Source organism: Dromiciops gliroides, chromosome 1 (assembly GCF_019393635.1).
Source record: "Dromiciops gliroides isolate mDroGli1 chromosome 1, mDroGli1.pri, whole genome shotgun sequence".
NCBI classification, from domain to species: Eukaryota; Metazoa; Chordata; class Mammalia; order Microbiotheria; family Microbiotheriidae; genus Dromiciops; species Dromiciops gliroides.
In genome coordinates, this window is record NC_057861.1 from 332,562,125 (window position 1) to 332,581,226 (window position 19,102).

The 19,102-nt window shown below is 43.1% G+C and overlaps 1 protein-coding gene across 33 annotated transcripts in view; it reads left to right on the forward strand.

Annotated features, from left to right (window-relative positions):
• The window catches only part of CELF4 (CUGBP Elav-like family member 4), a 585,818-nt gene that overhangs the window by 134,109 nt on the left and 432,607 nt on the right, over positions 1 to 19,102 (forward strand). For all 33 annotated transcript variants that reach the window (XR_006354073.1, XM_043975762.1, XM_043975767.1 and 30 more), the window contains exon 2: positions 13,774 to 13,856. Coding sequence is in view for 32 of the 33 variants with exons in the window: in XM_043975762.1 (XP_043831697.1) it covers positions 13,774 to 13,856 (83 nt within the window). In the remaining variant the exon portion in view is untranslated. The remainder of the gene's footprint in view (positions 1 to 13,773; positions 13,857 to 19,102) is intronic.

Here is a 19,102-nt window from a genome sequence, read left to right on the forward strand (position 1 = left end):
TCGATCAATAAGTATTTTAAGTACCTACTATGTGCATTATGTGAGGTGTAGAGAAAGGCCTCCTATAGGCGGTAGTGGATGAGCCATATACAATTGAAGGACTAGGGATTCTAGAATTGGAGGTGAGGAACAAACATTCTATACATGGAAGACACCTTTTCAGAAAGACAAAGTTTTAGATTGATTGGAAGGGAAGAACCTGTCTTATTAAATGGAAGAGAAATACACCATTATGGATCATATAACCACAGATTTAGAGTTAAAAAGGATCTTACAGATGAGGAAACTGAGGGAGAGGTAGATTAAGGACTTGACCAAGGTCAGGCAGGAAATAAGTGACAGAATTGAGATGTGAACCCAGGCCCTCTCACTTCAAATCCATTGCAGGCCAAAGCTGAGTTATGGGTTCTTCTATTTAGAGGCCATGGAGCATTTCACAAGGCAGTACAGTATGTACAATCAAGGCTAATCTGCTCCATCTTCTATCTGAGAGCAAGCAGATATCCACAAGGACTGATATTCTTGCGCTGCCTTAAAATAAAGAGGGTTTATTAATATGTCTACTCTCAGCCAGGATTCCCCCATGCACACCCATTCCATTCTTCCCCACCTATTCCTGCTGATCACCCCCTTCTCCAACCTGTCAGACTCAGGGTATGGACCACACAATCTAGCACTAGATCATACACCCTCATGAATTATTAAGTGCTTACTATGTGCCAGGTCCTGTGCTAAGCACTAGGGATACAAATACAAGCAAGTAAGACAGTCCCTGACTTCAAGAAGCTTATATTCTTTTTTGGCAGGGCAATGAGAGTTAAGTGACTTGCCCAGGGTCACACAGCTAGTAAGTCAAGTGTCTGAGGCTGGATTTGAACTCAGGTCCTCCTGAATCCAGGGCTGGTGCTTTATCCACTACACCACCTAGCTGCCCCAAGAAGCATATATTTTAATAAGGGAAGACAACACACACAGGGGAATGATTCATGTTTTTAGGCCAGATTTAGAAATGGGGAAGAGGGGATAGGAAGGGCTTCAGCATGGCATGAAGATGGCCGTGGAGTAACTTAGTGGGTCTGAATCTAGACTGCACATGGCAAATGCTGACCAATCAGGAGCCAAAGGTGCCAGAGTGGGAGCTTAGAGTGCCAGGACAAAGGTGGATGCCAGAGCCCTGGAACATGGTTGGGAAATACCATGGTAGGTATGAGTCTGGGCCAGATGTGATGGACACCCATCAGTTATTAGTATGTTGCTTCTTTTGCATGAGTCTTTTCTCTCCAGATAGGCTCCCCTAGGATAACAAGCACATTTTCTTCATCTGCCTACCCCTCTCCATCCCATCCATGACACCTGGCACAGGGACAGACACACAGGAGGCATCTACCAAGCTGGGGTTGAAATGCATTGAGTGGATTGTGGGCTGAGTTATGCCACAGAATCTTCTTCCTCACCTGCCTCCCCCTCTATGACTCCTCCTTAGGTAGGCCCATTCTGGAAAATGATTTTCCTTCCTAGTCGAATTTCCCATTTCCTCAGGGTCATGATTACAGCTGGCTATGGAGACAACTGATGCACTAATCTAGTTCCCCCTGCAGGTGCTAGTAACTGATGGCCTGACACCCTTCCAGAGATCTTAACAGGCAACAGTGCCTTTACTCTGAGAGTTAAAGCTCCCAGAACCATGATAGGCTAATAGAGAGATAGTTGAGGGAACCAGGGCCTTCCCTGTACCCATCAGATTATACTAAATAGGCAGCAGCCTATGTAAACAGGGTCAGTCCTATCCAGTAATAATGGAGCTCACTCTTCTTCAACCCCCTCTCTCTGCCTCCTGTTTGTGCTCCTCTTTCCTGTTCTCTTCAAAACCTCATCTCTCCCCAGGGACTACTTCAGAGATCCTCATATTTCTAAGTGACTACAGTTCAATAGGTTGGGGATGAATTCCCAGCTGGGAGCTCCTAGATGGGAGTGAGTAGGTCCAAAGAACTACACACCTGGTGATGTGTACAGCTGCAGGAGGGCATTATACTTAACGCTGGTGGATCCTATGATGGCATTACACCCCAATTAGTGCTTGGGCCCCATTCCCTTTCACATTAATCAATTCACACCTTTAAAAATGAAAGGGAGGGGGCAGCTAGGTGGCACAGTAGATAAAGCACTAGCCCTGGATTCAGGGGAACATGAGTTCAAATCTGGCCTCAGACGCCTTGACACCTACTAGCTGTAGGAAAGTCACTTAACCCTCATTGCCCTGCCAAAAACAAAAAACAAACAAACAAAAAGATGAAAGGGATCTCTAGTTTGGGAGTTTGTTTTTTTAAAGGACATCTGGGAGGGGCAGCTAGGTGGTACAGTGGATAGAGCATCGGCCCTGAAGTCAGGAGTACCTGAGTTCAAATCCGACCTCAGACACTTAACACTTATTAGCTGAGTGACCCTGGGCAAGTCACTTAACCCCAATTGCCTCACTAAAAAAATAAATAAAGGACATCTGAGTGAAAATGGAGGGGAAGCCTATTTCAATCAGTGTGTCTGTCTCTTTAGGAGAGGATCATGAACCTGAAAGCCTCTCAGTTGGTTACATCACTGATTCCCGTTTCTAAGATAAAGCAATGCCTATGCTCTTCTTTAAAGGGGGAAAACCCCTATGGAGTATGGATATAATAACCTCCCATTGTACTTCTTCAGCCTATACCAAAATCACCCCCTGTCTTTACAATGTCTCATCACACCACAGGTTCTTCCAAATGGATCACCATACTCTGTCTTACCACAACTGTCGTCCATTCCCTCTTTTGCCTTATGAGTGGAAATTCCAGTGGAAACTGAGCAAAGCAGCTCTCTGGATCTCTCTGTCTTTTCCCTGCCTCTGTTTCTTCTTCACCTGCTCTGTCTCCCACCCCCTAACCCTGTCCTTCCTCTCCATCTCTTTCTGTGTCTCTTTCTATTCATCCTCCCGCCCTGGGTCCATTTGTGTTTGTCACTGTCTCCATCTCTTTTTCTCTCTCACAATCACACACCCAGTTCAGGAGTCCATAGTTACTGAAGTCAGAAGTACAAGGTGTTTGGTGAAGCCATCAGGTATGTCACCAAGAATGTGAGAACAATCATGAATGACTCATGAAGGATAGGGGTTGTCAAGGAATCGTGACCGAGCTACTGAATGTACTCCCTGTTCTTCCCTCTTTTCTCCCTTCTGGGAGATTCACAGACATCTCCTCCCCCATTCTGTGAGTGGGCCTTTCTCATAATCTTCCCACCTACCCCACTAAGACAGAACAACTGGCAGAAACCAAGTGTTACCTCCAGCTCTTAAGGGTTCAAGGTATCCTTCTTCAGGGTCCCACATCTCCTCTCTCTACCACTACCCTGTAAGAGTTGTTTTTTTTATGCATAATTGAGGGAGTGAGGGTACCATGGGAAGAAGTGTTTCTGAGTTATTCAGTTAATAGTGCATTCTCCTACTTGCCATTTCTGTGACCCTTTTATTCCCTTGTGGCTCTACTACCCACTCACTCAAAGCCTTCATGAAATTCTGAGTAATACTCTATGACTCTTATACTCACCCAAAACATGCACTACAACCTCAAATACCTTAGAGTCCTAATCTCAGCAAACTGTACCATTATGATCAACTAAATCATACTGAAGTATGAGTGGTTGATAACAGATTAATGGGTTGTCCTTCCCCATTATTGGTCCTTTAACAAGGACCTTCAATGCTTTGTAAGATGGATCACTAATAGTAGGATTTTAAGTAATGGGGCAAGCTAGTAAGGGAGATATTTAGGAGTGACTGAAGCCTTCTCAGAGCCTTCACACCACATTTATAACATTTCTCCCATCTATTCCCTTCTTTCCATTCATACAATCACCATGCTAATTCAGGCTCTCATCTCTTGTTAAACAGACTATTGCAATAGCCTCCTTATTGGTCTCAAGTCTCACCCTGCTCCAATCCCTGTTCTACTCAGCTGCCAAAATAATATTCCTAAATTGCAAGTTAAATCATGTCATTCCTCCCCTCCCTTCCTCCAGTGGCTCCCTATAACATTCAGGATCACATATGGGCTCCTTCATTTAGCATTTAAAGCCCTTCACAACATGACTATACCTACCTTTCATACATTACTCCTCTTTATACATTGTGGGGTCCAGGCAAAATGGCCTCCTTGCTATTCCTCACAAAGATACTTCATCTCCTCTCTCCATGCTTTTGCACAAGCTGTCTCCAACTCTTGGAATGTACTCCTTCCTGACCTCTGCCTCTTAGAATACCTAGTTTCTTTCAACATTCAACTCAGATGCCACCTCCTACATGAAGCCTTCCCTGATTTTTATATCTTCTAGTGCCTCCTCAACTAAATAACTCTGTGTGTGCATATATATATTTTTGTGTGTGTGTGTATGTATATACATATATATACACATACAATATATGAATGTATATATAATATTATCCTTTCCTCTCTAAATCTATGAACCTATGAGTATAGTTATACATAAATATGAGTACATTCTATCTCCCTCTATAGAATTCAAACTCCATAATAGTTCTCTGTTCTATTTTAAATATTGTATTCCTAGTGACTGACATGTATAAGGCCAGTCCTCAAGGTGTACTGAAAAGGAACCAGATTTTTAATTCCAGGATTTCTACTTACTATCTATATGACCTTGGGCAAGTCATTTCCCCATCCTTAACTTCAGTTTTCTCATTTCTAAAATGAGTGAGTTGGACAAGATGATCAGGGAGAAAGGCCCCTTCTAAATCTATAGTTTAGAAGAAATCCCTCAGTTATGCATCATAATGGGGAGTTAAGTTAACTCAATTACAGCAAGGTTGTTTATTTTTTCTCTTTGACTTTCTCCTGAGGAGAGTTTTTTGTAACAGGTCCCTTTGATTCAGTTGTCATCCAACTTCAGCATCTTCCAGCCGGACTGGGTCTACTCCCACATACACCACGATTATTTCTATCGCCACACTTTTGTTTAGGCCGTTCTCTTAGATAAGAATGCCTTCTTATCTAAGAATACCCAAATTCTATCATCTTTAAAGGGCCAAATCAAACCTCATCTCTCCCATGAAGCTTTTTTCTGCTTTCCTTTCTCTGACCCAAATTTCACTTAAAAGTTGAACCATATAATCCAGCCTTTGATGACACAATTTCTCTTATCATAGTACCTATCACCCCACACCCAGCGTTGTTATGAGGCTCAAATGAGATAATATTTGTAAAGTTCTCAGCAGAGTGCCTGACATAAAATAGGTGCTAAATAAATGTGAATTATTATTATTATTATTGCTGTTGTTGTTGCTATTACTATTTATTACTATTATTATTACTATATGATTCTCTGTTTCAGAAGGTGGGCATCTTGTCACACCAAATATATTGTGAACTTTTGGGGATGTAGAAACACTATCCTATGTATACATGGCAATTGTTCAGGTCAGACGTTGATTGGGGAAGATGTAAAAGGCCACCTCCCAGTCTTCCTTGTCTAGGAGTTTCTCTTATCCTAAGAACCATGCTATAATCTTCTAAATGGGGCTTAAGCTGTGTTCTTTTCTTTTTTTTTTTTTTTTTGGTGGGGCAATGGGGGTTAAGTGACTTGCCCAGGGTCACACAGCTAGTAAGTGTCAAGCGTCTGAGGCTGGATTTGAACTCAGGTACTCCTGAATTCAGGGCCGGTGCTTTATCCACTGCGCCACCTAGCTGCCCCTTAAGCTGTGTTCTAATGCTCATTCCAATGTAGAATACCCACTTACTAATCCCAAATGTATCAGTGGCTTCCTTTTCTGGGCTTCAGTGTTCTTACCTTTAAAATCTACAAGATGGCATTTGCCCTATCCCTTCTGTTCTGAGACACCAAAAATAAAATGAAATGATACCTCTGAAAGTGCTTTGATGAAATTAAAAGGCATACAAATGCCAAACACTATTGCTAGTGTATCATTTATATAACATTAATATATATGAATTATAATATCACATTATTGAGGGGCAGCATATTGCAGGGGAAAGAGGGCTAAACTTTAGAGCCAAAAGATGTGACTTAGGTAAGACTGACATTTAATCACACTGTCAAGTCACTTTATATCTCTGAGACTCAGTCTCTTCTGTACAATGCAGGTGATAATCTTTATGATACCTACTTTGTGAAGGAGTTAAGAGGTACAAAGTGCTTTACAAAGTGCTAGATAAATTATGAGTTATTATTAATATTTTTGCTCACAGAACTAGCTGTATACAGTAGAAGTGTTTCTGAAAATATGTACATGAATAAAATATTTGTATTTCAAATTGTTTTAAATGAATAAGGGAAAGTGGCCAAAGCACATAGTGTATGACCAACAAATCTTTATTGGCTTTAATTAAATTGAAAGGAAACTCCAATGAACATTTCTGCAAATGAATTTCTGTAAAATGAATAATGCCTTTTCCCCAATTTACCTCATATTAGAATCCAGTGATTCACAGAACATTGGCAAAACGTAGAGATCACCATTTATGAAATGTGGGTGACATGGTGAAGCAGTAAGGACAATATCAATGGGTCAGATGTGGGTTTGGAGTGTGACTTCCTATACGTCAGTATATTTGGTCTGAAGATAAAACCTGGGACTTCTCATTCTTTGACTGACATATGGGAGCCAGAGTTTGGGGTATAGAGTTAACAATAATAGCTGAGATTTAAAAAAAAAACAAACAGCTCTCAGAAAGTTTCTCATGTTCCCAATGAGAACTGAGGCTCAGAGAGATTTGTGCAGGGGGTCACACATCTGTTAAGACAGAAGTAGGATCTGAACCCAAATCTCTCCTCATATCAAGACTAGCATCCCTTCTACCTAACCAAATCCTGACAGGGCTAAGCATATTCTAACATTGACCCCTGTAACAACCTCAGCCCTGATTTTTGCTGTAAAATGAGCAAAGGTGAAGAAGTTAGGCAGCTATGATAATAGCAGGAAACAAGGAGATGTGATTGCTCTGTATTCTGGAATAGATGTAAAAGAGACAGGTCTCTGCCATCAGTGAGGGGGTAGAGATGGATCAAGGTATATTAAAGAAAGAGGACATAATAATCTATGGAGAAGTTTCGTGGAGCACAGACATTGTTGGGCACCTCCAGGCAACGTGGGTTGGGGGTGGGGTGCAATGAGGGCCCTGGGTGCCAAGTTGGAAGGCTTGTGTGAGACCTTGGCTTTAATTCCTGGATTTCCTTGGGAGAGAGATCCAAAGAGGATAGGAGACCTTGGGCAAGTCACTTAACTCCAATTGACTCCAAAAGTAAAAGAAAATTAATAAATACAGAAAGAAAGAAAGAAAGAAAGAAAGAAAGAAAGAAAGAAAGAAAGAAAGAAAGAAAGAAAGAAAGAAAGAAAGAAAGAAAGAAAGAAAGAAAGAAAGAAAGAAAGAAAGAAAGAAAGAAAGAAAGAGGATGGAAAATAATCCAAGTAGGAAAAATCTACTTCCTGGTCTGTATAACTCAATTTGGGTAATAGTAGTGAGATAGTTCCCTGCTTCACTGGGGGATTCTAGACCTTTACTGGGGGCAATAGAAAGGATGAAAGGTACTGACATGGGAGATAGAGACTGCCAAAGAGAAATCTTGCCAGTATTTCTATTTTCCTTTGGGAATCCAGAAGGGGACAACAGGACTCACAAAGGATGAGGACTCCCAGAACTCTTGGAAAATGTGATCTCTACTCCCTTGCCTTTCCACCTAGGTTGGAAGGAGATAGCCAAGTAGAAAGCATGTGCCCTGGCATGGGCCTGTGGTATGCAGATAGATGGCTCATAGTCCCTGTCCAATCAATTCCCCTCAACAACAATCCATTCAGTACCTACTCCATGCCAGGCACTGTGGTTGACACCAGGGATACCTCCCTCTCCTCCCAAAAAAGGAGTCTCTCCCCTCAAGGAGCTTTCATCCTGTTTTGAATTTCTGAGTTCGTCATCACCTGCCTCCTCTAAACTATGAGCACCTATCCTGCCCCTTCCCAAGGTCCCTTGCTCTCAATTGGACAAATGTTTGAAGAAAGGGCAATGTCTGGGTCTGTGACATCAGTAAGGGAATGGAAGCATGTGACACTTCCTTATTCCCCAAACCCCAGAGACTAAGACCTGCCCTCCTCCCCTAAGATTTGAGGAGAATATTTAGGACCCAGTTTCAGACTATCCTCAGTATCTTAGTGGAATTGAGCCTTGTTGTCAATTCAGTCCCCTTTCCCAAGGGCTAGCTCTTAATGGATTATGACATTTGCCACACACACCCCCTCCCTTTCCCTGTGGCACCTCCATTTCCTTAGAGAGCCCTCAGAGACCAAAATAAAGCCTTCAAGACCCAGAGGAGGTGATGCTCTGATGGTGGAATTTCAGGCGCTGTGGCAGGCAGGCAGGCAGGCAGGAAGATGAGGAAGAAGGCTGTTATGTGGTTCTCTGCTCCACACAAGTGCTGCTCTGCACCTCAGGTCTCCTTAGGGGACAAGCATCTTCAAAGCTGCATTTCAACATTGCCTTGCCTGCCTGCTGGCCTGCCTCTCTCCCCACCCCACCCCCCTCAAAGTAAATCAATTTTAGGTTGAAAAGGAGAAATGAATTCTTTCAATTAGGGAGGGGAAAAAAATTCCTCATGGCTCTAAGCCGGTCTGGCTGTGCTTGCTGCACACTGTTGGCTGGCTTCTGAGATGCAAACCTAGGGAGCGCCTGATAAATGGGAACGATTTGAATATCCTGAAAAGACTCAGCCCAGGGCCAGCTTCTGCATGGGAAGGATAAGACTGGCTGGCTCTCTTGGCTTTTCTACCTCTGCTTTCAGTGGCAAAGCCAGGGAGCCAAGGAGGGTCCTGGAGGGTGGCTTGTTCTTCTCCCCTCCCGCTTTATGTCCCGACCCTCCCAGGCCACAGGAAGAGAAGCTGTCTTTGGTGGAGAGTAGCCCTCTAAATGCTTCTTCAGATGGAGTGGTAGCAAAGCTGGCAGGAAAGGATGCTGGGTAGGAGAGAAGAGATGTAACTCATAAGAAGGTGGCTATGGCTTAATATAAAATTGGGGGGGGGATGTATGGAACATAGGAATTTCTGAGTTGCTTGGTGCCAACATACCACATATACATAGGCCCACACATGTAACCATATGTCCCATATCATCCATAGACATATATTCCATACACACACATATGTCTAGAGCCGTGCATGTCCATATATAACTGGGCTCATAGGATTTGGAGCTGGGGAGGGCTTTAAAGGTCCAATACTAGTTGTATGACCCTGGGCAAGCCATTTAACCTCATCTGCCTCAGTTTTCTCTTCTGTAAAATGGGTTGGAGAAGGAAATGGCAAACCACTCCAGTATCCAATACTTTCATTTTACAGTAGAATAAAGAGAATCAGAGAACAAGTGACTTGCCCAGGGTTGCACAAATAGTGATCAGCCTACCCGTACTCTACTACCTACCAACCTACCAGTTCCCTACTACCTATCAGCTCACCAGCCTACCTCCCAGGTCCTCTGCCTACAGATCCATTGTTCTTTTCACTCTACACAATGGGTCTTATTAACAATCCCCCACTTATCTACAGGTGCTCTAGAGGCATTCGCACCTACCCACATATACACATAATACATACATACATACATACATATAAACACAAGAAGGAATATACACCCACACGTTTGAACTCACACAGTACATAGACATACAAACACTCATACACATACACTATCGTACATTTCTCATGTACAAATACACAGGTGTAAATGCCCATGTTTACACATAGAGATCCACACCCATATGCTCATATACCTTCACAGCACATATGCTTTCAAACATTCTTGTCCAGACACGCCAAGTACACACAGGTATACACAAACACATATACCTCCTTTTTCCTCATTCCTGGAAGGCAGGACCAACTTGGCCCATAACTGGTATAGGTGACTTGCTATTATGATTTGGCCATTTTCAGTCATATCCAACTCTTCTTGACCCAATTTGGGATTTTCTTTGCAAAGATACTGGAGTGGTTTGCCATTTCCTTATCCAGTCCATTTTACAGCTGAGGAAACTGAGGAAAACAGGTTTAAGTGGCTTGTCCAGAGTCACACAGATAGTAAGTGTCTGAGGCCAGATTTGAACTCAAGAAGATGAGTCTTCCTGACCTCAGAACTGGAACTCTGTCCACTGTGCCACCTATCTGCCTACATAGTATTATGTGGAGGAAACCTAAAAGGCCCCTACCACTCCAATATACCTCCCATGCCCCCTTGTCTTGGCCAGTGAAATAATACCAAACTTGGGAGTAAGTGCTGATATTTCCAACCTTCTCTTTAGATTTCTAAATACAAACCTCCTTGTCATTCAGTCATCAGCTCCTCAGTGTAAGTATACTAAGAGGAAGGGATTTCTATGGGCTTGTAAAAAGAGCTGAATTTAGAATCAGAGGACCAGAGTTCAAATCCCCACTCTGCTACTTAATCCCCATGTGACTGGAGTAAGACAACTCACTAACCCCTAGACTAACATTTCCTGTAAAACGTGGAAGGTTGGATTAGATGATCTCTAAGGAAAATTCCAGTTTTACATCACACAGCCCTCTAGCATTGTGAGGGGACACTTCCTGGAGGAGGTAGATTTTGATCCTGTGTAAACAAAGGGAAAGCAGATGGATTCCACAAAGAGGATAAAAGAAGGAAGTTCAAGTTAGGACCATGCAGAAAGGCCTTTGCAAACACATGTCACATCTCCAACCAAGACACACAGAACATCAGAATGATGCTACTTTCTTCCCCCTCCTCTTCTTCCTCTTCTTAGGCTCAGGGGTCTCCCTAGTAATTCAATGTCATTGTACCATTCATTAAATGCCTACTTTGTGCTAGGTCCTGTGATAAGCAAGGGGATTGCGAAGACAAGCAACTTCTCCTCTAATGCTGTACCTGAGAACATCCTCAAATAGTTACTGGCCTCCGCCAGCATGCTTTGTACAGAGGCACTAGAAGCCGGAGCCTCAGATGTCGGTGGAACAGACAGCCAGATGACACAATTGAGGGGAAGGGTGGAAAGACACCCCAGGGAGAGGAGGGCGACAGCACGAGGGAAGACGTCAGAGAGGCCTCTGACCGCTATTCATTTTCCTCCCCGGGTGTCTCCATCAATAACCGTCTATGGAGTGGATGGGGGAGGGTGGCTGCTGCCAGGCATGATCATCAGGGATCGGTGGTGGGGAATGGGAGCAAGGAGAGATTCTGCTCCAGGCTGGCCTGGCTCATTTCAGGAGGATAGGACCACATGAAAGAGAGAAGACGGGAAGGGCGGGGGGGGGGTGGGGAGAGACAGCACACCTACATGAAATGAATAGAGGATATCTGTCTCCCATGCCCTACACCAAACCTCTGTTCTTTCTCCCTTCTCTCCATGCCTTTTCCCCTCTTTTTTCTCTTATCCTCCATCTCTATTTCCTTCTTCTCTTCCCTATTTCTCTTCTCTTATTCTCCCCACTTCTTTCACTTTCCCCCTCTACTCTTCTATTGCCCCATCTCTTTGTCTCTATCTTCCTCTTCTCTTTCATCTCTTGTCCCTGTTTCTCATCTCTCCTTTCTCTCTATCTCTCCTCCAACTCCTCCTTATCTTTCTCTCTCTCTTTTTCCATCTGCCTATCTCTGTCCACCTCTCTGTCTCTGCTTCTTCCTGTCTCTGTCTTTCTCTCCTTCCCTCCCTTCCTCTCTCCCTCCTTAGGGAAGAAAACAATGAGATTTGATGATGAGAAAAGGTTAAATTTAATTAAATTTACCCTGTCTTTGTTGAGTATCTTCTTTGAGCTTATCCCTGTCCTAGGTGCTATTGGGGAAATAGAACAGAAATGGTTCTCATCCTTGAGGAGCACACAGTTTCTCAGGAGAGGCAAGATTCACACACATTAAAGAAATGGATATAGGACAATGTGTGATCAAGGGCTGGATCACATGATTCACGTTCTAAGTGCTGTATGAGTTCAGAGAAGGGGAATTCAGAACAAAGGATCATCAGAACATAGATTTAGAGCTGGAAAGTACCTTAAAGATAGTCTAATCCAAATCCCTCATTTTACAGATAAGGAAACTGAAGTCCATAGAGATTAAATAATTTTCCCAAAGTCATACAGGTAGCAAGTAGGTAAGTAGAGAGGAGATTTTAATTCAGATCCCCTAACTCTAAATTGGATGTTCTTTTAATACCAGGTAGTTAGAAAAGACTTTCTAGAGGAGGTGGACCTTGAAAGATGTGTAGGATTTAGCTAGAAATGAGAGAAGAGGCTTCAGGTGAAGGGAAAACATAAATAAAAGCACAGCGATCCAAATGACTATATGATATGCTCAGGGGAAAGTGAGGCAGCCAGTCTAGCAGGAATAGATGGTATGGCTCCCTGAGATGTATGTCTCAAGAGCTCTGAGCTTGCTCCGGATATTGAAAATGTTTGCTCATTGGTAGACCTATAAATGTAGGCATCATGATCTAGAGAAATTCAACTTTTCTCAGAATTGCCCTAGCCAGGACCTGGTCTATATAACAAATAAGTAGTTAACAACATATGCAGGGTTCTAGGAAGATGCTCCTATTTGTCCCTCTTTGCTCTGTCACAATGACTAAAATTACACAATTAGAGAGTCAAGGAACCATTCTTTTGGGTTAAGCCTTTGTCCCCTGTTAAAAGGAAAACTTGCCTCAGAAGGACAACTATTAAGTCACTAACGCTTGAGTATAAATGCATTTATCAGATTATTTTGCTCTCTGATTTAGAGCTGCTTAGAAACTAGATGTTTGGACAGGAGGCAGAATAAGAAGGAAGGTGGGAGAAAGGGCCTGGAAGTGGGGACTAGGAAGAAGAGACAAAATGTCTAACCACCAGACTGAGCCTTGCTACCAGTTCCTCCACTCTCTTCCTCATGGGAACCCAAGAGATGGGCATCCATAGAGACCTTGTCATTCTGTGTGACCACAAGAGGGCGCTGCTGTTCCCATCTCATGGTCAGGGAGTGATCTTGGTGGTAAGAGATCTCTGGACTCAGGAACTGGGCTCAGTGAATCTAGTGTGGATGTCTACATGTGAAATCTTGCCTATGTACATGTAGGCAAGCATGGGTGTATCTGTCGGCATATCTGTGTATATAAATAGGAGGACACACTCTGGGAGGTTGTGGGGTGTGGGGTATTTAAGTCCTTTAGGCATGTAGATTACAGTAGCAGCTTTTACACAGGAAGGAGAGAGAAAAGGCAGAAAAGTGACACTTTCAGAGAGGAGACACAAAGAGAAGAAGAAAGACAAAGAGTGGGGGGAGAGGAGAGATGCAGGGAGAGAAAAGTTGGAGAAGAGATTTAAAGAGATTGTGGAGGGATAGAGGACACAGAGAGATGGGAGACAGTGAAGAAAGAGACACGGATGAGAGATAGATGTAGAGTGGGGTGAGAATCTGAGGAAATAACCAGGAAAAAGGAAAAGAGAAAAGGAGAGAAGTAAGAGATAGGGACAGTGGAGAGAGATGGTGAGAGAGACAGGGAAACATGGGGAACATAAAGAAAAATGATGCTAGATAGAAACTGAGAGGAGAGATGGAGATGAGAGAGATCACAGTGGTGAGATGGGGAAAGGGAACAGAGGTCAGAGAGAGGAGAGAAATAGGGAGAGAAGAGAGATGCAGGGAGGAGATGGGGAAGACCCAGCCTCAATGTCCAACCCTCTGTGGGTCAGCTGCCATCACTGACCTTTTCCTCCCCTTCTTTTCCTAGGTTGTGCTTTCCTCACTTACTGCGAGCGGGAGTCAGCCCTTAAGGCCCAGAGTGCACTGCACGAACAGAAGACATTACCCGGGGTGAGTCCGGCCTCTGCATCACCAACTTGGGTTCTATTCTATTTCCCTTGGCATCTGGGGAGGGAAAAGGGACAGTGGGTATGCACAGATACCTTGGATTGTGGAGTCAAGGTAGTGTTGCTGACATGTTGTCCCTCTCTCATGACTATCAGTGGAAAGCAGACTAAAGGCAAGACCAGAATTGAGGATATGACATCCTAATCTATTCACTTCCCCTTCCCTGAGCAAAGGATGGTGCCAGCATTGGGGACATGCTATCAACTCCTCCCCAAGACATAAAGTCATTCCACATGATAGATCAGATAAACAACCTGTTCTAACACACAGGCAGTCAGTACAAACAGGAAAGTTTGTGGGATAGGACAGAATGGAGGAGTGAGAACAGATGAAATCAAGATGAACCAATGGAGTTTCACCTAGAACTAAGAATAGGTGTGATGTGACTCAGGAAGACTTGGGATATGAGGTGGAGTGCGGTGGCCTTGGAAGGACACATACCTCTGTTTATACCTCTGTATGTCCCTCCCACTTTCTGTATTCCTGAAGTCCTCTGGGTTCAAGATAGCTGTCAGAGATTTTAAGCTGTCACCCCCACCAGATCTGGTAGAGGTAGGGATTTGCATTGCCCACAGATGCAGCCCCCCAACCCCACCCTGGCCTGGTGACAGCTCTGTTATAATCAGTTTCCAGCTACCAGTAGACTTCATGGAGCCTTGGGATGGCACAGAGGGCCTGGTCTCTTGTGGCCTTGAAAGAATCATGTATGTGGTTCCTCCCTCCTTCCATCCCTTCTCAGCTCTGACTTCAGAGGGGTGAGGGGCAAGAAACATGAAAGTATCATCTGCCAATGGAGCTAGAAGTTTAATGGGGGAAGGAAACTCTTAACACAAGGAAGTCCAGAGCCGAGTGGCTTTTTAATGAAATTGGCCTCTTCAAAGGCCAGCCAAGAAGAGGTTTCCTTGATCCCAGGGCAGACACCAAACATGCTCTGAGCTCCTTTTCAGGGGTGTGAGATCACCTAGGTTTATTTAAGGAGCCAGCCATTGTCTTTGATAAACTATCATGCCCTGATCCTGTTTTATAGCTTCTCTGAGTGGGAGGAGGGAATTATTTATGGCCCCCCTAACTGGGTGTGATATCAGCCACTGCTATTATCTAGGCGAGTTCATCATCATAAAATAAGAAGCATTCTTCAGGTCAAGGGTCCAAGTTTTCTCTCCGAGTGCTCCGTGACAGGGATATATATGGTTCTCTCTGTATCCAAGGATCGATGGATAGATGTGTATTCACATTCACATATATCTAATGTATATATGACATGCACATATGACCAGCATACACCACTCTGAGGCACATATGTACTTCATGTATGAAGATCTGTGTCTGGTTCTACAAATAGCTTAAACACAAAGAGGTGCAAGTGAATATAAACTTGTGTATATAGATAAATACATAAGCTTACATTCCCTTGCCCCTGATGACAAACAGTGAAAGGGAGGAGGCAAGAGCACCATTAATAAGGGTGGGAGGGGTTAGGAGAAAGATACAGCATAGCTAGAAGACCTTTGAATCAAAGATCAGTTGGTTTGGCTTTGGGGGGTATTTTTTTATTTCTGAATTATACAGTGTCTGCCCTCACATTACCACAGCCTTCCTATTTGTTATTGCCAAGCACGGGCTGAGTCATTTTAATAATATGCACATGGATGCAAATGTATGGAAATGATGCGCCAGGCAGATTCTGTGCGAAGCTTGAGCTCGGGCATGGTGGCCGTGTGTGTGGTTGTGTGTTTTAGTGGAGTGGCTCCTTGCACATATTTTACAATAATTACTTTCTGGATGTGCTCTGTGAGGTGACAGAAATATGTGCCACCTCATCCCATGTTATATGTGAAACGTAAAGCCATATTGTGAGATAATCAAAAGACTTCTGAGAAGGTATGTGTTGATTAATAAAGTGTTTATGGTACTTTGTTTTGGGGGAAATTGTGATAGATATTTTACGGCAACCAGAACGGAATTGAAAATATCACATTGTTATGGGAGGCCCTTCATCAGCCTGCGGGAGATTGCTGGAGAGTTTCAAGATTGCTAAAACCAGGGAATCAGACGGGGATAAGAGAGGAGAGGGGAGGAGATGTGAAGAGGGGGAAATTCAGGAAGGTGGAGGAGTGGAGGAGGGGGATTGTTGTGAGGCATCCAGTGGTGAGGAGAGGGGGTGGGGCAGGACTCAGGCCTAAGTGTTGATTGTTCGGAATCCAACATTAACTTGTGGTTGTTTATTTTACATATAATAGAATAGATGAATGATGGAGTGTATTAGTTCTTTAATAATTTATAGAAATACTTTGATGTTGCAGTAATTACATTAAAGGTCACATATCAAAGGTAATTTGGGTGAGCAGCTGTGATGGTTTCTCAGAAGCAATCAATATCACTGTCCGTGGTGCTGATTTCACCAAGGGGCCTGCCAGATTAAAGAAGGCTTATTACCAGGCAGAAAGGCCCAGGGGAAATCAAGAACACACTGGAGCGACGCACTATCCTCTTTTTCCACCGATAATTAACACTGTTCACCATAATCTGTGCTAATCCTTCATACTGGGAAATCCACTGGCATTTTCCAACATCACAAAGACAAGTTGGGCAAGTTTGGGAAAAGGAAAGGAAGGAGTGTCTACGTGTGTCTGTTTGGAGGTGTGGGCAGATGAGAAAGGACAGAGGCTGCGGCTGGGGGTAAATCAGAGAGGCTAGATGTTATTCGGGGTAGTAGGGTAAGGAATAGATAGGAAAAATGTTGTGATTGCAGTTTGCCGCTCCTGGAGAATGCTGCCCCCACAGACTCACCCAGGTGCAAGCAAGAAAAATAAGTAAATAAAAATGATGCTTTAAAGTAGTCATTCTGATTACAGACAGTGGAATTTGTATTATTATTATTATTATTATTATTATTATTATTATTATTATTATTATTATTATCGTTAGTTTATCCCTCTCCTAAGACGCTCAGGTTAAGGGCCGATGCTAGGCCATACCAGATAAGGGGCCTGAATGGCAGATAATCGGTGTTCCTGCCAGCTGAGTCCAGGGTCAAGTTGACTGGCATGGTTGGGGGTGGTGGGCTAGACCACTTATTTGGGGCAACCACCCCTGAATCAGACCCTTTTTTATAAGACTCAGGGGAATAAATATGAAAATAAGAACCTGAAAAACTGGTAACCTCAGCGATTTAGGCTTTTTTCCAGACTTCAAAATCCATTAAAATCAACCCATTAAAATCAGCCTTACACCTCCCTACTGAGGAGAGGGAGGGAAAGAAAGGGGGGAGGAAAAGAGAAGGGGGAAAGGATAGTACTAACAGCAGATTCTGTTTCTCAGCAAGTTACTGAATTGGCATCTTGCCTCTAATAGGAACAGAATCTGTTGCATTCCTACCACACACACTCACACCACCAAAGAAATACAACATGTAGCATGGTGTCTCACCCACCCCCAGTTAGACACAGAGAAAGGAAGGTGGTATTTCTCTCTGGGAGACTGAAAATACTGTAAGAAGACATGTATAGGGCTGTTCTTGAAAATGGGCGCAGGTGCAGATATTACAGGCACATCAGTGGGAACAACCCTTACCAAAAGCTGCATGCCAGCTGAGAGAGTCACTCCTGTGCCAGGGTCACAAATGGATTATGATTTCAGAGCCAGAAATGATTTGGGAAGAATGGGATTACCAAACCATGAAGCTTCATCAGAGCCTTTCCTTTGAACACAACCTTCTGCCAACATCCGTGCAGGGTTACTCTACTTTCTCTCCTCCCCCTTGGCTCCTCCCCACCCTGCCATCCTCTTCTATTTCCAAAGTTTGTGCTACCTCACATTTCCAGTTCACAGTACAGCCTGGGGCAAGTTTTCAATCAGTCAAGAAATAAGAAAATTTTTTTTCAAATGTTTATTATGTACAATGTGCTTTGGGAGTTACAAAGAAAACATATTCAGGTCCTCTTCTCAGGAACCTACAGTCTAGTTGGGAAGGTATAAAAAGCATGAACAGATGATTAACAGTACAAGGTAGTATGTTATAAGTGCCAAATAAATGGCATAAAAACAGGAGGCAAAGAAGATAGAGTACCGATTCAGGAAAACCTAGGTTCAAAGCTGACCATTCATACTTACTACATGACCATTGGCAAATCACTTAGCCTTTCTGAACCTCACTTTCCTCAGTTATAAAATTAAGGTTTTACACCTGTAGTACTTACCTCACAAGGCAATTGTGAGGGTCTAATGAGATAATCCACATAAAGGCTTTTGCAAACCTTTAAAGCACTATAGAAATATGTGCTGCTGCTGCTGCTGTTGTTGTTGTTACAATGGGTGCCATAGGAAAGAGAAAAAGGTAGGATCCAGATACATTAGTCTAAAAAGACAATGTGAAAGAGGATGAACTTTAACTGGGCCTTAAGAGATTTCAATAGGTAGAGAAAAATAGGGAACAACATTCCAGCACAAGGAATATGAGCAAAGGCTTAGAGACAAGCTTTCTTTGAAGGCCTCTTTCTTCCTTGAAGAAAGGAAATTACATCAACAGAAGAATATGGGAGTGGCATGAAGGAGTCCTTTTCATGCAAAAGGGATGAGTAAGTAAAGCTACAGAGAGATAAAAGATATCAGAACAAGAATGGGCTAAAAAGGGTAACCGGTTTGTTTAGACTATAGAAAACATGATGGGGAATAATAGGATGTGATAAAGCTAGACATGTAAGCTGGGACAAAATCAGAGATGTCCATGAATTCTAGGATTGGGAGTTTAGAGTTTAATTGATAAGTGATAAGGAGTCCCTGCGAGTTGTTGAGTGTAAGCGATAGTAAAGGGGTACTGTGATTACACTGGTACATTGCTTGGGCATTAGTGTTTGAAGGCTGGATGAGAGAAAGGATTGAGACCAAAATAAAGAAGATCAATTAAGGAGTTCTTAAAATGGTTTCATTGAGAAAAGATGAAGACATGAAGTAGGAAAATTGAAGTGGGAAGGAAAATAAGGGCATGGATTCAAGAGATTATAGAAATAGCATTATCAGTGGATCTGATGTAGAAATTTAAAGAGAGGGGAGTCAGAGTTTTGAGTTTCCAAAATTTGGAAGATGGTCATAATATACATTTTAAAATTCAGACAATCAGATTGAGCTATAAGATGTCAATTTCAGTTTAGGAAATGTGTTTGAGAAGATGAGAGATGCCAGTGACCATA